The sequence below is a fragment of the Marmota monax genome, unplaced genomic scaffold (assembly GCF_021218885.2).
Source record: "Marmota monax isolate L192 unplaced genomic scaffold, Marmota_monax_Labrador192_F-V1.1 WCK01_AAM20220418_F8-fsc00140, whole genome shotgun sequence".
In the NCBI taxonomy this organism is placed as follows: Eukaryota; Metazoa; Chordata; class Mammalia; order Rodentia; family Sciuridae; genus Marmota; species Marmota monax.
Window position 1 is genome coordinate 566,977 of NW_026694256.1, and position 21,294 is coordinate 588,270.

The window sequence follows — 21,294 nt, forward strand, 5'->3', positions numbered from 1 at the left end:
ATAGCAGTAGTATAACCTTTGTTCACTAGTGACTCTTCTGTGTATCTCTGAGATCCAGAATTTGGTCTCTAATATCACTGACTTCTAAAGAAAACAGATCTACCTTGGGGCTGGCTGATTCTGTAACATGGGGGAGGAAAAATTAAAAGTGGGTCTGGATTGTTCTCAGATAGCATGGATGCTTTCTTTCAGAAATATCAGGGTGCTAAAGGGACATTGGAATCAGCATAAAGGGACCACTGACCAAGCTGTGAGTCTGAATCAAATACAAGTGCAGCAAGAGGCCATAATGCAAGATCAGGCTGTACTAAAAGTTTAATTTTTTTTTGTAATTAGGTGAGTGTTTACACCAAATATTTTTCTGCTAATAATTTTGTTTATAATATTGCCATATGTAGTTATTTCTATCTGGGTAGGCACCAAAGAATAAGCAAGAAGAAATTATAATTCAGCCAGATGAGCCTGGTAATAGGTACTAAAATTGAACAAATAATAGGATGTTGTCAGCCTAATATAAATAATAGGAGTATGATGGGCACAAATAATACCACATAGAAAATAGCGCAGGTGATCACACAAAAGACCAAATAAGAGATACAATTAAACACTGTATTTTAAAATATGAATTACTTAATGTTCTTGACAAGTTAACTAGAAAAAACTACAAAAATTATTTGGTTTTTTTGTGGTGCTGGGGGATGAGATGGATATCATTACCATAAGTACATGTATGAAGACACGAATGGTGTGAATATACTTTTATAAACCAGAGATATGAAAGATTGTGCTCTATATGTGTAATATGAATTGTGATGCATTCTGCTGTCATATATAATAAGAATAAAAAATTTTTAAAAACTACAAAACTGAATTTCTTATCACTAAGAAATGAAACAGAATGAAGATTCCCAACAAAGAATACAAACATTTTAAATGATGATAACAAGAGATCAAAATACCCTAATGACAAGCCAATAGGTTAGGTATTGTCAAGCATGTAAAATCCAATGTGTCATTACTACAAAATATACCAAGTTACAAACATAAAAAGTCAGCTCCACACTGTGGCTCAGGTTTGAATTACTCTCGTCTATACAACAACCATATCCAGACTAGATTCAACTGGTCAAAAACCCAAACCCTTTCTTTTCCCCTTTGTTGAAGTAAGAATAATGAAACTCAGGAAAGAAAGAGTACTAAGAGTAGGAACACATTAGATTAAGAATCATACTATACAGGAAGTAACTGACCAAGTAAAGAAATAATAAATTACTTACACTATAATCTTAATGTTTTAGAACAGGTGTAAGTCAATTTTATGATCATTGCTTGTATCTTTTATCAGCTGTTTATGATGTTTGAAGACTTCAAAAGACTTATACATACTGAATTTGTACTCATAGTTTAAATTTTTTTAGAAATTTTAATTAGTCAATATTTGAATTAATGCTGAAATGCTTAAGAAAAATTTGTTTCCCAAATTTTGCTTTCTCTAAATTTAATGAAGTAAAAGCTTAGCAAAGTACATATATTTGAGTAATTTTCATGCCCAAAAGTTTTTCAGACAATTAAGGAATCAATCATTATGGTACAAATGCATAATTCTGAGAAAAAAGATTGTAATTAAGTAATCCCAAGGACCCTGCTAGAATCCAAAGGAAGAAGTGATTTAAATGCACACAGAAAAACAGAGTTTAAGTTATCTATTCCTGTCAAAAACAATAATTTGCTTTATTTTAAAGACAAATGAATCATATCTTAGTAGGAATCACATTTCCATATTAATCACTTCGGTACATGTGACATGATATATGGCTGAGACCAGGATACACTCTTTTTTACTGACCACATAATAATTTAAGTTGTGTGAAACATAGGTCCCTGAGAGGAAAAAAGAATCTGAGGCACATAATGTTGGATCAAGAAAAAAGAAAACTCAAAAGATCAGTACTTCAGAAAGCTACTATTAGACTAGCTGCCAGATCTTCAGAATGCTATCAAGTTGTAAGGATACCTCTCAGAGAAAAGTATTAGCCACATTTAATCTGGTGCATGAGAATAAACACAAAAGTAGTATTAGAAAAACACACGATAATTCCAAGTGATAATAAATATTCACCATACTTAGTACATCCTGGGTAAAGACACAAAAGAAAAAATAGAAGAGTTCATCTGCTTTGGACTTATGAGTGCTACCTTTGAAGCATTTTTTTCCTTGAAAGAAGGGATTTAGGAATGAGCCCCTCCTCATTAAAAAAAAAAAAAAAGATGAAATAACAAAACCATCTTTGGGAATACTCCATTTGCAAAATTAAGCACAATCCATTCATTTCGAGTGCTGTTACCACTCTTACTCAAATTAGACAACTTTTTTAAGTCATGAAGATAAACCTGAAAAATAAAACTTGATGGGGAAGCTGGTATTTGGAATGGTACTCAAAATGGACATGGATGATAGTTCATACACTTATAAATACTACACTGATAATCTGAGGGTATTATGTTGAGTCAGTGAAGGTGAATTTGATCAGAAAGCTTTCCACAATTATGGCTTTTTTCTCATCTCTTCATCCCAGTCAAAATCTAATGCTTCATCATCTAGCTCTGATAGAGTGAAGAGAGAATTTTTAGAAAGAATCAGTTTCTCAGCGGAGCCCTGCAGCTGAAAAGATTTCCTTTTACTCTCAAGCACTGGATCTGTGGTTGGAGGAGGCGGGCTGGGGCCTCTCTCACCCCAGTTCTTCCTTTCAGGAGGAGGAGGGGACTCTGATTTGGATTCCAGCAAGGAAGTAAAAGAGAAGTTTGCCAATTTGGCCAACGTGCCAGTGTGAACCTTGTTGCTTTTCTTACTAGATGAAACCTCTTCCTTTCTGTCTGTCTCACAAGTTAGATGAGAATGCCCAGTCTTGTTCCCAAGCTCCAACTCAGGCTGAATAACCCTCTTTTCAGGGCCACATTCCTTCTCCTCTCTTGATCCATCCTTCTCTGGTGGCTGATGTAACAGCTCCTTTGTTTCACTCTGTTGCTGATTGAAGTTTCTGTTTCCTGAGGTAGAGGTCAGCTTTTCTGGACCCTGCACAGACACAGCTGCTTCTCTTCGTATTCTATGTTGGGGAATTTTAGGACTACAAACTGTTATTTTACTTGTGCCAGAAGATGCATGACTGTGTTGTTCAGAGGAGTGAATCAGTTTTGACTTCTGTTTGAAAGTAAACTTTGCCAATTTGGCTACTGGGAGAACTGGAATCTTAACACTTTCAAGTTCAGACTCTTCTTCCTGAGCAAGGGATCTCAATCTCTTTCCTTTGGATATTTCTGGTGTTTTTTCTGGCCCATGTGCAGGAATGGACTGAGCAGCAGAAGGGTCTGTGGGCTGTGAAGGCACACTGGTGGTACTTTTGGATGACACCTGGGCCTTCTCCTTGCGCAGCCTGAGCAACCTGCTAGGGACATGATGAGTCAGTACCGAGTCGGGCTCATCAGTAGGGACTGCTGTTTCAGACACCAGTGCTCTCCTTTTGGCCTTTTTACCCTCCACACTTCCTGGCCTCAGTGGACCACCTGTTGCTCCTGGTGAGAGAAGTGGCCCACATTCTTGGCCTGGCCCACTCTTTTCCCTACCTTGAGATTTGTTCTTAGAGATTTTCATCGCCTTGTTTTTTTTAGTTGCTTCAGGACCAGGAGAGAGAACGGTATTTTTAGGTTCTATCTTATTTGGTGCCATGAAGTCAAACCAGTCCAAACCGTCATCTCTGCCATCTTTGAGCTCAGCTGAATGTCTTCTACTTGTTGTTTTGTCAGACCTCAGATGGGGTTGGAGGTCTAGAAGTGGGCCTCCCTGGGGACTGCCTCCAAGGGAGGAAGTATGTGGGCTACAGTTCAGGTCCTGCTGTGTTGAAGTTCTAAACTTTGGTTCTTCCCTTATATCATTCCCGGAGGACCCTGGAACAGTTTCTGTCTCCATCACCCGTGGTTGGGATTGGCATGCACTTTCATTCCGTAACCTGGAATGGAGACAAATAAGGAAAATAGGTATTGAAGGGAAGAGAATCTACATTAACCTTTTTATTTCTTCAGTCTCTGAGATCTCATCTTAAAGGTTTAAGTCTAAAATAATTCCAAATTAATATCAAGCATAGCTGCTTAGGGCAGCAAAAGGATTATCCTTTATTAAAAAAATCAATATAGAGTTCAGTGCTGTGATAGGCATTCTAATTTTAAATAAAATTGTAGCAAAATTAAGAAAATGAATCAGTGGTTGGTCTACAATTTTAAGTCTCTCTGAAAGTTCATTTAATTCATTTAAGATTGGAGGTTAGTGTAAAATGTTCAGTCTTATCTCTCATGCAAAAATGTTCAAATATAACTGGCTTGTTGCTCTCTGTAGATCTCTTCACCCAACTAAGGAACTGGATTTTAGTGCATCTAAAAGTCACTTTCCCCAGGAATGAGGTTTCTATGATACCTTTAACCTGGCACTGGCACTGCCCCAGCATTCACATTCATAGTGGATAATTGCAGGTAACTCTGACACCCTTTCCTGCAAAGCCCAGCCATGCTTCAACATAAAATCTGGGCAGTGGCTCTCTTATCAATCTGATAGAGAGCTAAAGCCTACCCTCTCTGAATGATCTGTTCAGTGATACTCATTCTAAATATTGGGCACATTAGAAACTGAATTTCTAACAGGGATTGTACTACTCCCAAAGTATGCCCATTAAAAAGCCCTTAACAACCTAGAAACATCTTCTCAATATAAAGTGTGATATGACCCCATTTCCATGTACTAAATCTGAAAAAAAATTATGCCCAAAAGCAGATAAGAAAATTATTCTAAAATTATGTGTAATCATAGAGAAGAGACTCGAAGGAAATACAAATTTATTTCCATACATTAAAATGTTAATAGTATCTATCTATGGGAAATAAGATTGTTATTTTTGTTTTCTTATTAATTACTGCTAATTTCTAAAATAGCCCACCTACAAAGAACATGTTTTACCTTTATACTCAGAAATAAAAAGTTTTAAGAAAATATTGAGTTATAGTCATTTACAGTAAAATTGGAAATGTTGACATGGAAAATCCATGTTTATTATGACTAATCTGAGTTATAATTAAAAAATCAAGTAGCTTTCAAAATTACTGCTGTTCAGCATCAAATAGAGGTCAGGAGGACTCACTTGTTAAAGCTTTATAACAATATACTAAATGATGAGAAATTTTAGGAATAGAATAATTTTGCCCTATTATTTTTATCTAATTCTTACTCAGGAATTAAACATTCCTACAAATAAAGTTTGTGCAGTTTTATTATACTTTCTTATAAGACAGCATCTTTGTGCCCTCTGCTTTCTGATTCCCCAAAGTGAGTACTAGAATGTCTTTATTTGAAGCATGCTGTCTCTGGTAAAGCATTTTCTAGAAAGTATGACAAAAATATCAGTGATTTTTTTTGAATTATGTGATTTCCTTAAGGAATGAAGAACTCTTTCTTGAAGGGTAAAAACCTATACGCTAGTTGTATTTTTCTCACTTGATAAGAGTAGGTCAGACTTTCAGCACCTGGTTTTGTTGCTTTGAGGATCAATATTAGAATATACTTCTGCATTATGAAGAAATACAATAAGAAACAACATTTTATGACAGAATCCGATCTTTCAGATAGTCACATACTTTTTTCCTCCTGTTCTTTTCCTTTAAGCGAGTCATTCTGAATTTGGCTAATCCAACTGTCATTTTTCTAACACACAACACTGGTTCTCCTTTCTTGAATGCATCATTTTTCAGCTTCTGGTAGCTTGGGCAGGTCAAAATGAGTAGCTCCTCCAAAGGCTAATCCACATCCAGGAAGGGCTTGAAACAACTGGCTAGGTCAGACCATAAACCACGCAACAGAGTAACCGATCTTAGCATCATGCTCTGGATCATAAGAAGAGATGAGAAGCCAAAAGAAAGGGGGGTTGATTTCATACAGACTGCAAGTTAATTGCAGCCTGTCATCTGGGCACTGGTGGGATAAAGCCAGTCCTTTCATGCCTGACTTCCCTAGGGGGGCTCTGATTAGGTTTTATAAATAAAAAAGAATGCTGCTAGGAGAAGGAAGCAAATGGAAGAGAAAAGAATTCTCAAGGTTTTCTAGATTCCCTTCAATAGATGAATGGATAAAGAAACTATGGTACATATACTAAGTGGAATATTACTCAGCATTAAAAGAGAATAAAATTATGGCATTTGCAGGTAAACGGATGGAGTTGGAGACCATCAAGCTAAGTGAAATAAGCCAATCTCAAAAAATCAGGGGCCAAATGTTTTCTCTGATAAGTGAATGTTAATTCATATGGGGGGATATGCATGGGATAAGTGGAGGAACTGTCTATGGGACAAATGGGAGGGGGGCGGGGGCAAAGGGGTAGGAAAAAACGGTAGAATGAGATGGACATCATTATCCTAGGTACATGTATGATGGCATGAATGGTGTGACTCTACTTTATGCACAACCAGAAAAGTGAAAAATTCTGCTCCATTTGTGTACAATGAATCAGAGAGCTTTCTACTGTTGTGTATAACTGATTAGAGCTAATAAATAAATAAATAGTAACAAATAATTCCAAGGTTTTACTTAATACAGTATCTATCCCATGTGGTCCCCAAATTCTCCTGGAGTTGCTCCACCTCCATATGCACTTCATTTATCAGATTCAGGTCAATTATTAAGCCATTCACATTAACGTGAAGATGCCTGAATGAGCAATCTTGCCATTCCTTACTACTCTTTCTCAGGTACACAAAGTCTAGCTTTTCAGAGACCCATGTATTTAGGAAATAGGCAAACATTAAAGTTATGGCCAAATTTCTTCAGGCAGCCAGAGTCCATGCTTCCACTGATTTGCTTTGACTAACACATTCCTTCCCATGTGTCTGTCACGTCTATTATCCACATCTTCGCAAGTCATAAGAAAGCTAAGTTTCTGAGGTGTCGCCCCAGCTGACACAACATGGAGTAAGTAGCAAGCCATCTCCCCTGAGCCTGCCTGAATTTCTGACTCCCAGAAAGTGAGCATTAAAGTTGTGGTATTTTTTTTAAACCACTCAGATTTAGAATGGTTGATTTTACAGCAATAGATAACAGACACAATGCTCTTTAAACAATATAAATTCTATTCAGTTTACATTCCCTTGTTTCACTAAATGCCAGAGAAGTTATTTTCCACTATGTGCCTTTCTTGGTTTTCCTTCCTTACCTTTCAAGTCTTTCAAGCTCTTCATTTAAGAGGCTCTGCAGCTCCAGTTTTTCCAGAATAAGTTCACACTGTCTCTGGTACTGCGCCTGAGGATTTTCAGGAAAGGAAGTGTGGAGAGCGTTCACACCTCCCAGCAGTGTACCTCCCTACGGGGTGAGAAAATACCAGAGTCACAAGGCCATCCAGCACATAGCAAGGACACAGAAGGGTCTTCAGCTCCCAGGTGGCTAAGACCAGCACTAAATACCCCCATCTTGGGGAGCGAGAATCAACTAGGAAAATTTTTCACATTTTAATAGTTCTCTTTCCCGGTTCTGGATGGCAATCATTGATTTAAGAAATGACACTGTCACTAGAGAGACTGTGAACATCACTCAGGTGTGCTGAGAAGAGTTGAGACACACTATTTTCCACCAATGAGCAAAAGCAATGTCAATGATGCAATGAAAGGTCTCTATGACATTTCCCCCTTCTATTAAATGATTATCTATGGATATTTTTCCAGCATTTACTAGGTCTAGCTAGAATAAGATCATTTTTATAACTCTTGATAGTATCTTTTTTTGAAAGAAAGCTTGTAATAAAGGTACACATCAGATACACAAAATATCCTTACCTGCATTGAAGACTCCATTACTGATACCACAGTAATAGCGTCTTCCAGAGTCACAATATCACGAAACATTAGCCGAGCATGAGCTAAGAAAATAAAATGCATTTGAATTTAGGATTATTTAGGATGATACAGGTAATTCTCTACTCCTGCTCTCCTCTACACACACACACAAATCATGCTTTATGAATGAACACTAATAACAAATTAATTTTACTAGAACAAGCACAAAATTCTACATGCAACTAGTTTTACACTTGTTTCTCTAACAATAGACTTGATCCTTCTGCACACGTCATGCAATTTTGTATACATCCATGAGAAAGTACTCTGGACAGTATAGAAAGGTGCTGCAGAAACATATATTTAATACTTTAACAACTTTTAGTCCTTGTTTTAATCTATTATAAAACTACACAAAATTAAAACTCATTTCTCAATTCGTTTTTTTTTTTTTTAATCTATGATTTATGAGCTTTTCAAAACTACTGACAAGCAAGCTTGAATTTTGGGTACTCTTGCCCTAATATTAGACATAAATCCTTGGAAAAAAATGAGGTCCATTACTTTTATAGTATCTTTTATTAAGCTTATATTATTTTATCATGTGATACATAAAGTTCACGGGAAGTTTTTTAAATATTATTTAAACATAATCTAAAATGTAAAAGCCAATGTTAGAAAATAAATGTTTGAGATGCACATTAGCTATACGTGTATATGTTAAGTTCTATGACTTAGGAATGGGACAGGACATAGCATTGTTGATTTGGTTGTTTTAACAATCGGGATGGGTCATGACTGGAAAATACTGAGCAAGAGCCACAGAAGATATATGGAAAACAATTCTAAGCAAGTAACTGTTCCACTAAAAAAGCTAATAGAACTGAGAAGACATCAGAAATGAGGCTTTCTAAATAGTGGTATGTTAAGTTATGGGAGGTCTTGAGATGTCAACCAAGATTCCTCTTTCTTAATGATACAACATTCCACTTGACATCCATTTTCTGTCCTCTGATGAGTGGAAGTCTTAGGGCTCACAGCCTTTACTTTTTAAGTGACTGTGAGCATCTTAGAGTAGGGATTATTCCAATTTACTCTTGACTCCACAGTTCCAAGCTACATGCTCTGCACACAGTAGGCACTCAAGAGAAGTATCACCAGATAAGAGATAAACCTTCTGCTAATCTAATCAAGCTTTCCAACAGGCGGATGGTTGTCCTGGCGGCATTCCGGGAATCACTCTGCCTTTGCCTCTGGTAGTACCGGAGAAGAACTTGATTGCCAGCATCAGACAGAGTGGGCTGGAGAGTCCTAATGAGGCAGAAGTAGGTTTTCATCTTTTCCATACTCCACAGCTTCTCTGATTTGCTTGGGTAACCTGTATATTACGTGTTGGGTTAGTAAAATTTAAGAACAGGAAAATATGTCATCTTAAGGGATTTGATAAAGTTCTTATACTCATTTTTTTATAATTTTATTTTATTTATCTTTGGTACTGGGGATTGAACTCAGAAGTACTTTACAATTGAGTTACATCCCCAGTCCTTTTTGAGACAGGTTCTTGCCAAGTTGCTGAGGTTGGCTCAAACTTGTGATCCTCCTGCCTCAGTCTCCTAGTCACTAGGATTATAAGGCATGTGACACTACACCAGCTTCTTGTACTCATTTAGGTTTTGTGTTCATTGAAATCTAGTCCTATTCTTTGTAAAGCATACATTCTAGAATGGGCAGACTTACAATCTAAGCTTAATAAAAAAAAGCTATCTCAAGGGTTAAAATTATTCAGAACACTTTGGTCTGCTTCATAGTAACAAATGTAAAGCTCACTTTTAGAGATTTCAACTCATAAAGCAGTTCAGTTTTCTTTATGTGCAAGAGTTGAATGGAAATTTTATATCATAAGGTTGCACCCTTTCATCACAAAGGACATATATATAAAAGCTCATTGTACCAGGTGGAGAAAGCCTCTTTTCCTTCTGCTCATTATTCTGGGGCCCCTGAACCAGATTCTCTCACTCACTGCCCTCTGTCTAAGCATTTCTCTATTGTCTGAGAGGAAGGGGATCTTGGATTTATTTAATTTTTTTCAAGAGAAATTTCCTTTAGTCAGGTCTAATCTTTCCTTGCCATGTTGAATTATTTATATATTTTTCACATACCTTTATTTTCTAAGATAAAGGAGGAAATTACACGATCCCAGTCTTTATTCTTGGTATCAAGCAACACCAGGATCAGGTCAAATCGACTTAAAAGTGGGCTGCCGAGGGCGACGTTCACAGACACAGACTCCTGGGGATCATATTGGCCTTTAGGGTTGGTTGCTGCTAGTATGGTGGTCCTTGTGTTTAGCTTGCACACAAGGCTATGGAGAGAGAGGGTGAAATTCACTGACTGTGAGATTCAAATAAAAACCAAGATCAAACTTGTCACTAAAATGGGACTTCATTTTCACCTTGAGAATCTAGAGGAAAAAAATGTGACATAATACAAGGTGGTATCACAATTAACAAGTTCAAACTAGGTATACTGAAACTAGTTTATCTTGAAGAGAAACAACTGTTGAATAAATATTCTTTATGCTCCTCTAGTGAGCACACTCTGCTAAGAGCTAAGAGGTATATAAAATTAAACCAAACATGGATACTATTCTTCAGAAGCTCGTAAACTACCAACTATAATGTAATTCAAGGCAGCAAATGCTAGGTTCTATAAGTATAAAGTTCCCAGGGAACTAAGGAAAATGTTATTAGTCTATGTGATGAAAAAGATGACCAGGAAAACACTATGATGTGACTTTTAAACTGGACCCTTCAAGACACCTGGACATTTTTAAGTGGATAGAGACATATACCTGTGGAGAACAAGAGGTAGGGATGACTTTGGGGAATGGTGAGCAAAAACTTTCTGTATATTTACTTGTTTTATCTTTTCTAATCATAAAAGAAAGGAAGGCAGAAAAGAATAGGAAATATAAGGATTGGTTTACTTTTTTTTTTTGGTATTCCCCAATACCAAAAAAAAAAAAGGAGTGCTTAACCATTGAGCCACATCCCCAGTCCTTTTTATTTTTTATTTTGAGGCAGGGTCTCACTAAGTTGCATGGCTACCCTTGAATTTGCAATCCTCCTGCATAAACCTCCTAAGACACTGGGATTACAGGTATGTACCACCATGCCTGAACCATAGAATTTTTGAGGAGCATTTATGAAAGGGTGTGTATATGTGTGAGGAGGTTTGGGCCTGGTGGTGTGCTGGACAGGGAAGGAATGTATATGGGACATGGGTGGGATGCTAGTGCAGTGGTTCAGTAAAGAGGTACTAAAGTCCTAAGTGGGATGGTAGCAGGATAGGTATGGATATGACATAACTTAGATACTGTTCTTAAACTGATAAATGTTGGGCAAGTTCTCAAAATAATATGTATATTCATTGACAATAAGAAATGTAAAATAAATGATCTGTAAATGGGTATGTTCTGCACTCAATTCCATTTTTAGTTATAGTGGGAGGTCTGCTTCTCCTAAGTCACAGTCCTATGACATCAGCAAACATGTGCTACATCTGTTAATCTTCAATCTATTTCGAGTTGGCTCTAGAAGTTACTTCATTCCCTGAGAACGAAAAAGTTTAAGAATCTTTGTGGCAAAAACAAAAACAAAAGAAAACAAAAAACATTCATTGAACAAGAAATGCAAAGTGCTTTTACCAAAGACTTAATCCAAAGGAGAAAATTCTGAAAAGATAGTCCACATCTTACAATTTGTATTCAAAAATGGTTTCTACACAGCTAGTTGTTTAGAACTTGGGAATCATTTTCCAAAAAAGCAGTGCAATAAATAGTTCCTACTGATCCCACAAAAGCACATTTAACATAAAATCAGGTGAGACTTTGTATTTACCATAAAAGGAGTATTTTTGCAATATTGGCAATGAAACAAAAATATACTTGCATATGAAATAATGAAAAATATTTTTAATACTATGTACAATTAATCATTCTTCCTCTGTCTGATCAACTAATATTTATAGGCTATTTTCTATGTGCAAAGGATATACTGAGAATTCAAAAAGGTGTTCAGCTAGTTCCTGACTCCAATTATTTTACAATAGAACTGCTGGAGGATGAGGAGGCCCAAGAGAGCACCTGGCAGATAGTAGGTGTGCAAGGGATTCTGACTATAGTATCAGGAGACAGAAACTTCTAAGGACACACCAGAATATCTATGAGGGATACAATCCAATGTGAGATGCAAAGACAGAACAAAGGTGGTAAATTATTCCTGAGGTAACCAGAAAAAAAATGAAATTAAGCTTCATGAAGTGGACCAAGTAAGAGTTGTATGCAATGAGAAAAGGCTTCCTGAGGTGAAGAAATGAAAACGAGGAAAAACAGGGGAGTAGATAAAAGAGGTGGCAATGTGGAATAAGAAGTCAGGAAAATCTCTATAGCAAAGAAGGAGGATTCAGACAATGCCAGGAAGTCTCTAGGCAGGTGAAAGGGGAAGGCAATTAATAAACCTAGTGGTTACAGACCTGTTATCATTTCTGTTAAAAACTGAAAAGGGCTTTAGAAAGCAAACAGGTATGTTCTCAACACACAGGTTATGTTCTCTCTCTCTCTCTAATCCAAAATACTTTGTGCATACTGGTGGCTCACAAAGACCACTGAATGAATGAACTCATGAATTACTATAAGGTAACTCATTTTTCTAATCCAATGTGAACATAACCTTCTTCACTTATATTAATAAAAATTATTACCACATTTGTAATACCAACCACTGTTAGATTTATACATATTATTTCATCTTCACAGAAACCTGAAAGTGAGTGCTATTATCACAAACTTAATAAGGAAGCTAGAAGATTAGATATTAACTTCCCCAAGATTACAATGAGACAGTTTTTCTGAGATTCAAACCTATATCTGCTAAGTTTCAAAAATCAATGTTTTTTCTTTTCCAGATCTCCTCCCCTATGGGCTGTAACATTTTAGATGTACAACTCCCGTGATCTCAAGATTCTACCTGATGTTTTTAGGTATCTATTTATTTGCCTTATTTGTTCCTACTAAATTTGTTACTCCTTGAGGGACTGACTTATTGCTATTATCCTTACACATTAAATGCTCAATATATTTGTATTAATTAAATGATAAATAAAAGTAAATCTTAGTTCAGTAATCCTAAAATTCAGTTACTATATTTTCATAGACTTCAACAGTCATAAAACAATGCTGATACACATTTTTTTCTTCATTAACTTCAAGGAATGAAAACACTGGTTTCTAGAAAAAGCTAGCTTTCCAGTCATTAAATCCACGTTTAAACTTTCCTATAAACACAGTAGTAATTTTCTTAACATTATAAACTTAGATAATATATATTATTTTTACCAGTACAATACTTCCAGAAAATGCCCTTTTTTTGGGGATGATCTCCATGACTCCCTTTATGACTCTTATTGAGCAATCTCCACGTTTACTTGCAACAGAGGCCACACCCATGTCTTTGGCAGCATGATACACAAGAGCCAAAAGGTACAACAGCTCAAGTGTACACAGATAAAGAAAATGAGTTCTACACATACAATGGAAAATTATTCAGACTTAAAAAAAAGGAAATTAGAACACATGCTACAACATAGATGAACCTCAGCAGCCAGTCACAAACAAATACTGTGTGATTCTACTTATGAGTTATCTGGAGTAATCAAGTTCATAGGAAAAAGAAATCAAGTTCATAGGAAAAAGTGGTTGACAAGGGTTGGGAGGAGGGGAAATGGGGAGTTATTTAATGAGTAATGAGTTTCTGTTTTTAAGATGAAAGACTGGTTTGCACAATGATGTGACTATACTTAACACTAATGAATAGTACACTTAATATAATTAAAATGTCAAATTTTGTTTTGCACTTTTACTCCCCCATGTCAAAAGGAATAGAGGCTATTATGAACTGAATGTTTGTGCCCCCCACCAAATTCATATCTTGAAGCTCTAACACCCAATGTGATGGTATTGGGCAATGGGACCTGTGGGAAATAGGTTTAGAAGAGTTTATGAGGGCAGAGTCCCCTTAATGGGATTAGTGTCACATACATACATATACAAGAAATATACAGTGTTAAGCTACTATTTGCTATGGCAGTTAATCTACTATGACTAATATACAGTAAAACCTCTAGCACGCTCCAGATCCTTTGGCTATGGCAAACCCAGTAACAGTTGAGTGGTCTCCTTACCAAAAGAATTTGGATAGAAAACAGTCTGAGATGCAACTTTCAAATATCAATTTCTAGACTGCCTCACATGTCTACATTAATTCAACCTCAGTTTTAAAAAAGCGAAACCATTTAGCACAAAAAACCAAAAAACAAAACCTATTCTCAATGCATTATATATATTTGGCAATCTTAAATACTAGGTACGCACATTCTTTCCCACCTTTTAACAAGGTCTTTAAGTTGAAAATTACCTTTCACACCTATATTAGCTCAATGAGTAGTAAGACAACTCATAAGCAATGGGAATAGGAAAGAGGAAATGGGGCAAGAGTTCCAATTATGTAGTCATCTAGAAGAACACAAACTCTCAAAGTACATGATTTTAGATTATATTTTCATATCTTGGTGGCACATCTGGATGCTTCCAAGGAACACTTCTCAACCTATTCTATAGTCCCATTCAGTCCTCTCAGGGGGATTATGTAGAATGACTAACTGTTAGAGTCTGTAAACAAGTCAAAAATAACACCTGGCATTTTGCCAGGGGAATGTTAGAGTTCGTAAACAAGTCTGGATGGTGCCTGGCAAAATGCCAGAGGGAGTGGTTTGAGAAGTAACAAAAGCGAGCCATTAAGTGTGGAGATTCCTTATTGGTTGACTGATGTATCTAGTTTGTGCTAATTAGATAAGCTGTGTGGAATGTATAAATACTGCTCCTGTCCTGCAATAAACGGCTCCCACTCCTGCTGTATCAACGTGCACAAGTTGTTCGTCACCCCCCGGTTATTTTGCTGCAGCCAGACAGACTGCGGCAACTAACTCCCTCCTCTCAACAGGAGAGTAGTCTACAAAGACACAGCTTCCAAGATCTTGGGAGGTAGAGGCAGAGTATCTGGGTGCACAGCAATCAGTCTGGAGCAGTGGTCCCTCTGCCAGGCTGTCCAATGAGACCTAACAGATTCCAAGGTCCATCTCAGAGACTCTGATTCAGTAGTCTAGTTGTGGGCCAGAACACTGATCAGCAATGGAGTAATCAAGTTCAAGTTTGTGCCATAGCTCTTAGAGGGCTGTTAGACTGACAGTGTACAATAAATGTTTACTTGTCTGTCTTGTAAGCACATCAAGAACAAAGGCCTCGTCCTTGCATTTTTGTGGGCCAGAAGCTGGCAAACAGCACTACACTGATGAGTGCTCAAGACATGAGTTTTGAGCAAAACTATACATTGCTACCTTGCTGTTTAATGTTCAGATTGTTCTTCCTTCCTGGGCATGTGAGTATAATTTAATAGCACCAAATATCTAATTATAATGTTAAGTTGTCCTTAGCAAACAGCTAGAATATCCTCTATTATTGAAGAATCCAGTGATACTCTGCCCTTGATGAGGCATTATCTATAGTTAAGTTTGAGAAGAACCCTGATTTCTCCCAAATCATTTATTTAGTTTGGTATTCCAGGCCTTGAAGGTCATCAACACATAAAGTTCTTTCAAAGGACCACGCACCATTGTATGGCACTGTGCTGCCATTCTCCCAAGCACAGATGCTCATTTGCACAGTTTAAAAAGAATTCACCTAAACTCAAGTACTGTCATCCCTTTTTTAAAGTTCACATTACACCATTTGCATTTTGGTTTCCTGTTCTATTTCATTAAGCAGCTAGGGAAAATGTAAGTGAACTCTCAAACTTTAAAAATATTTGCAGATTTAAGTAACATAAACAAAGAAAAACAACATTAGTGGTCTTCTCAAACATGCATTGACTCAATAAGACCTACATTTTGGTTATTGACACTGTGATTTACATTTTGGTAGACTCTGGGCATCCTGAGCATTTTACCACTTTTTTATTCTAATTATAAGTTTTATAGTACAGAAATCACAGTAGGTTCCCTCCCAGTCACATAAGCATTTGAATGGTAAGTGTATACACTATGATGGCCCCTGAAGTTGTATGCCCACCATGTGAAACAATGTATAAAGTTTAACCTCAACTCTAAAAGCAATTTGTGAAGTTAGCACAATTAAATGGAACAAAATAAGTATACTGTTTCTTTTTATAAAAAAGAACTTTCTAATAGTCTGCAGTACATATAAAGTGACACACTGAAAAAAAAAATGAGAAATTTCTGTAGTCTTGGAGGCCAGGTGGTACCCTGATTCAGTGGTTCACACTAATATCCTTAAGGGAGATTGTAATTCAAACCAAAACCATTTCACAAATCAATACCTTTACCTTTAGTCACCTGAGATATAGGAGAGAAAAAAGGAGAGAGAAAGCAAAAAAAGACATTTTACAATTTGATGATGCAAGGAAGATACCATGTGTCTCAAAGGAAAACCTAAAGAGTCTGAGAGACAGGACCCAAAGTATACTGATGGTGGTAGCCTGTTGAATGACTCCTATCCTGGGGTTTCCAAGCTTTGGGCCAAAATGAGTAAAATGTTTGAAATGGAGTTTGAGGAGAAGGTTAGGTTTTTAAGGTTTTTCCTAAGGGTAAAATTTGGAGTACTATCTTTTATTTTATTTTGTTAGAATTAATGATTAAGTGTTCCTGTCTTCACACTTAACCCCATGTATTACTAATTAACACCATGTTATGCTGCAGGTCTCTAGAGACATTTTCTCGAGTTTTGCACTTCGCAATTTACTGCATACTTTGCATTAGAAAGATTAACAGGCCTCTAAGTGGTAAAACTTGAGATTCCGAAAGCTATTAGCCTAAAACATTACATGAGCTACTGTTAGAGATAGAACCAACTTTTTCTTAAACTGGAGACTGACATAGAGTAAGTGGTATGAAAAACGAACATAAACTAAAATGGAATTTAAAGAGAGTTCTCTTGGGTTCATACTGCCAAACAGATGATAGATAAAACACTGGTGATTCAGGGCACACTTTACTGCTGAACTGAAAGCAAAACAATGTATTATTCTTGCATTTTTCTGTGATATTGTCAAAATAAAAGTTAAAAAATAAAAAAGTTAAAAGGCAACTTATATAGAGGAAACAGTATCACTTAGTTGGTTGAAGCTTTAATCTGGAGAGAAATTATAAAAACTACTATAGAGAGGGCTGGGGTTGTGGCTCAGTGGTAGAACACTTGCCTAAGCATGTATGAGGCATTGGGTTTGAGTCTTAGCACCACATATAAATAAATAAAATAAAGGTCAATTGACAACTTAAAAAAAATTGTACTAAAAAAAAAATACTGTGGAGTGAGACCAAGAGTCTACAGCTCACTAGTACCTGTGATTAAGTACTATCTTTAAAACCCTCCCATTCCTTCTGTCTATTTCTTTGAAACCCAGTGAGCTCAAAACTTTTTTCATAAGAATCACCTCCTATAAAGATTGATTTGCTAGGATATTATTCTGCCTGCCTAAACTATTGTTTTCCAGCACTGAGGAACCTACCTTTTCTTCTGACCTGCTCTGTGATATACTCCTGAAGTGATTTTTTTGTCCTCATTACAGTCTGGATAGGCCAAACATTGGAGTGTTCACTAAGCACATAACCCTTGATTCCTTTTGTGTAAACTGCCACAGAGGAACTGAATGGACTGGCAGCTGACCCAAGAACAGTCAATCCATAAAGTGGCCAGAGGCCAAGGAGCTGTTCTTGAATAAATCTTTTAGTAGAGATGACAGTATCTAACTGGGCCTCTTTTGAAGAAGTTGAAATGATGGAAGAAAGGAGAACTCAAATATTAAAGAGAAGTGAATGAGTCTAAAAGACCCAACAAACACACGAAATAGTGAATCATACTGTGGGAAAGTAGGTTTGAAGATGACTGAACCTCTGATGCTGCAGCGGCAGTGAGGGAACAGCTGGAACTGAGGCTAGGTCTCAGGGCACAGAAGTTTTGCTCTTTCCACTAGGACCACAACGACTTCTCCATAAAAATATTAACAATTTAATTATGCTCTACTTTAAATAAGGGATATTCACTGCTAATGTTATTGTTGGGCACTTGTTGTTTATGAGAGATGACAGTACCAGTTTTAAGCAATTCTGTAAAGTCACAAAGAAGAAAAGAAAAATTTGAAAGGGAAAACATTTTCACTTCTTGTGAATTCTTATTTCTGTATGGAAAGTTTAGAGCCTAGTAACCCTAGGTAGGAGAGATTCAAATACAGGTTATATGACTGCTCTGATTCTAAATAAAATTTAAAATTTTTGATGTATAAGAAATGTTAAGTCTGGTTGAAATTTTCAACAGGCCAGCATATGTTAGAAACATCATGTTGAAAATCAAATACAACCAGATGCTTGTCAGCACATGGTAGTCCTACTATTCCTGGGAGTAGGCTAGAAATGAGTTGAGTAATTTCAGAAGAGACCAGGTTTAATTACCTTGTAATAACAAACCCAGGTTTGTTATTACAAGGTAATTAAAAACTATCTTCACTAAATTGATCAAGAAAAAGAAATCTTTCCAACATGGAGAAATGACAAAGAAAAAGAAAAAGAAAGAAAAATCAAGCTGGGGAAATAAAACATACAAGCCACTGAAAGTATTATATAATTATACAGTATGCAATGTTTAGAAATTGACTCTTTGCTTATGATAAGAATAATATGGTATAAATGTCTTTATAAATTCCAAAATAGTTTAGTGAGGAGAGGAACAAAACCAAATGTCACCAATATCTATACCTGACACTCAATAAAGACCTATTTAATAACAATAGAGAACAAAGTCCTGTAATTCCTTGAATGCACTAAACTATAGTGATCTTTAAATGAAATAAATATGCTAAAATGCTCTGCAAAGTAAAAATTGTTATGTAAAGGTAAAGAAATTGGAAGCCTAAAATATTGGTTGTAATCCATGTCTTAGTTCAAAGAGTTATTACACTTTAGATAGCAGCCAAGACAAAACAAACATTTGCAGGTTTTTATCTTAAAACCATAATAATACAAATGTTTAGCAAAGTAACCATAACAACAATGTCTACCACAGTGTGGTGGTCTAAAAAGGAAGCCAAGAGAAAAATTCATTAAATCAAAGTACTCAAAGTGCTTTTCAGGCAAACTCTGATATATATATATATATATATATATATATATATATATATATATATATATATAAATAAATAAAATACATTTGACAGATGGTTTAAGGAAGAAACAATGAAAATTTGACTATAAGTACAAGTAGCAAGATAATTAAAGTTCAAATCTCTTGCCTCCAAGCTGTGAGTCCTCTCCTTTTCAGCAGACAAAAGAAATCCAATCTGAAAGTTATTCTTAAAATTACTTCCTCTAGAAGATGTCACTCCAACTAAAAAAGGATTTTACTGACGATGAATGTACATCTCCCCTAGCACTGTTATTTCTTTCCATGCCCTTCCAATCTATTCTTATGTGGTGTCTTTCTATGCTGGTCTACCAACAGGGTACAAAAGCTCAAGCTGTATACTTGTCCTGTTCGCCACCAGCCAGGGTGACACAGGATGACAGGATGAGCACAGGGAGAGTTAAGTGTTCAGAAACTTCAACAGCATTTGACAGAGTGATTTCAAGTCTGGTGAATGTAAAAATAAAGATTTGAGTTTATATATTTTTAGAGTTATGGTTGTTGTGGTATATATATAATTTATGTAACACAAAAATCCACCTTTTTAAAGGAGCCCCTCTGTAGTCATTTGCCTCCCACAACCCTCAACCTCTAGCAACCACTGATCTGACTTCCCTCCTTCATTTCATCTTTTCTGGAATTTCATATAAATGGAAGCGCTGTAGCTTTTAATGCTTGGTGTCTTTCACTTTGCATAATACTTTTAAATATTCACCATGTTGATGTATGCACCAACAGTTTATTCCTTTAAATTCCTAGTATATATTTATTAAAATCCACTCATTCATTTTTCAGTTGATGGATTATCTAAGTGTTCTAGCACCATTTTTTTTAAGTGGCTATCCTTTCTCTACTGAATTATCTTGGCATTTTCCTGAAAAATCAATTGACTTTGTATCTGTGGGTCTATTTCTAGACCTGCATTCTCTTCCACTGATCTGTGTCTATCCTTATCTGAACACTACACTATTTGATACAGTAATAAAGTCCTCCAAATTTGTCCTCCTTCAAACTTGTTTTGGCTGTTCTTGTTGCTGTGATTTTCCATGTAAATTTAAAATCAGTTTATTAATTGTTTTCTTTCTTCTTCTTTTTTTTTTTGGGGGGGGGGGTACCAGGAATGGGCACTTAACCACTAAGCCACAATCCCCAGACCTTTTTTTTTTGTATTTTATTTGGAGAGAGGGACTCACTGAGTTCCTTAGTGCCTCCTTAAGTTACTGAGACTGACTTTGAACTTGGGATCCCCAGCCTCTCTAGACTCTGGGATTGCAAGTGTGCGTTACCATGCCCAATAGTCAGTTTATTAATTTCTACCAAAAATAAAAAATTGGTATTTTGACTGCAATTGCATTGAGTCACATTGCTTTGGGAAGAGCTTAAATCTTAACAATAACAAGTCTTCTGATCAATGGAATTAGTATCCTTCTCCAGTATTCTGCAGTGTTTAGAGTATAAATCTAGAACATATTTTGTTTAATCCTAAAGAATTCCTGTTTGGGGATGCTCTTATAAATGTATATTTTATTTTGACTTCTAATTGTTCACTGCTATCAGATAGTGATAATTAATTTTTACATATTGGTTTTGCACTCTATTGATATTTTTAGATTCGTTTATTATTTCTAGTAGATTTTCATAGATTCTTGAAAATTTTCTATATAGGTGTTCATGTCATACAAAATAAAGACAGTTTTAACTTCTTCCTTTCTAATCTGAATGTGTTTTCTTTCTTTTTCTTACTAAACTAACTGGACTTCTAGCACAATACTGACCAAAAATAGTTTTGAGTAGACATTCTTACTCCTACTCTTAAGTGGGAAACATTCGGTCTTTTACCACTAAGTCTGTGATTTTTTTTCGTAGGTTTTTCCATTTAAAAGACAAAGGAACTTTGCTGAAAATTTTATCATAAGTAGTTAATTTTGTCAAAAACAATTTCCCTTTCTATTTTGGGATACAGTTTTTTCTTTTTTATTCTGCTAATATTGTGTATTACACTGACTGATTTTCACATTACACCAATCTTGCATTCTGGGGTAAGACCTACTTGGCTATAAAGTTAATCCTTTATCTAGTGTTGAATTTAATTTACTAAAGTATTGGGAATAATTTTTGTGTCTATATTC

General features: G+C 36.0%; 1 protein-coding gene across 1 annotated transcript in view; it reads right to left on the reverse strand.

Annotated features, from left to right (window-relative positions):
* Positions 1-297: 297 nt before the first annotated feature.
* The window catches only part of Mcm9 (minichromosome maintenance 9 homologous recombination repair factor), a 77,757-nt gene continuing 56,760 nt past the window's right edge, over positions 298-21,294 (reverse strand). Inside the window, exons 9-13 of the mRNA XM_046466987.2 lie at positions 10,020-10,222; positions 9,035-9,238; positions 7,861-7,943; positions 7,245-7,390; positions 298-4,004 (exon numbers count right to left, since the gene is read on the reverse strand). Of these exons, the coding sequence (XP_046322943.1) occupies positions 2,546-4,004; positions 7,245-7,390; positions 7,861-7,943; positions 9,035-9,238; positions 10,020-10,222 (2,095 nt within the window). The 3' untranslated portion in view covers positions 298-2,545. The remainder of the gene's footprint in view (positions 4,005-7,244; positions 7,391-7,860; positions 7,944-9,034; positions 9,239-10,019; positions 10,223-21,294) is intronic.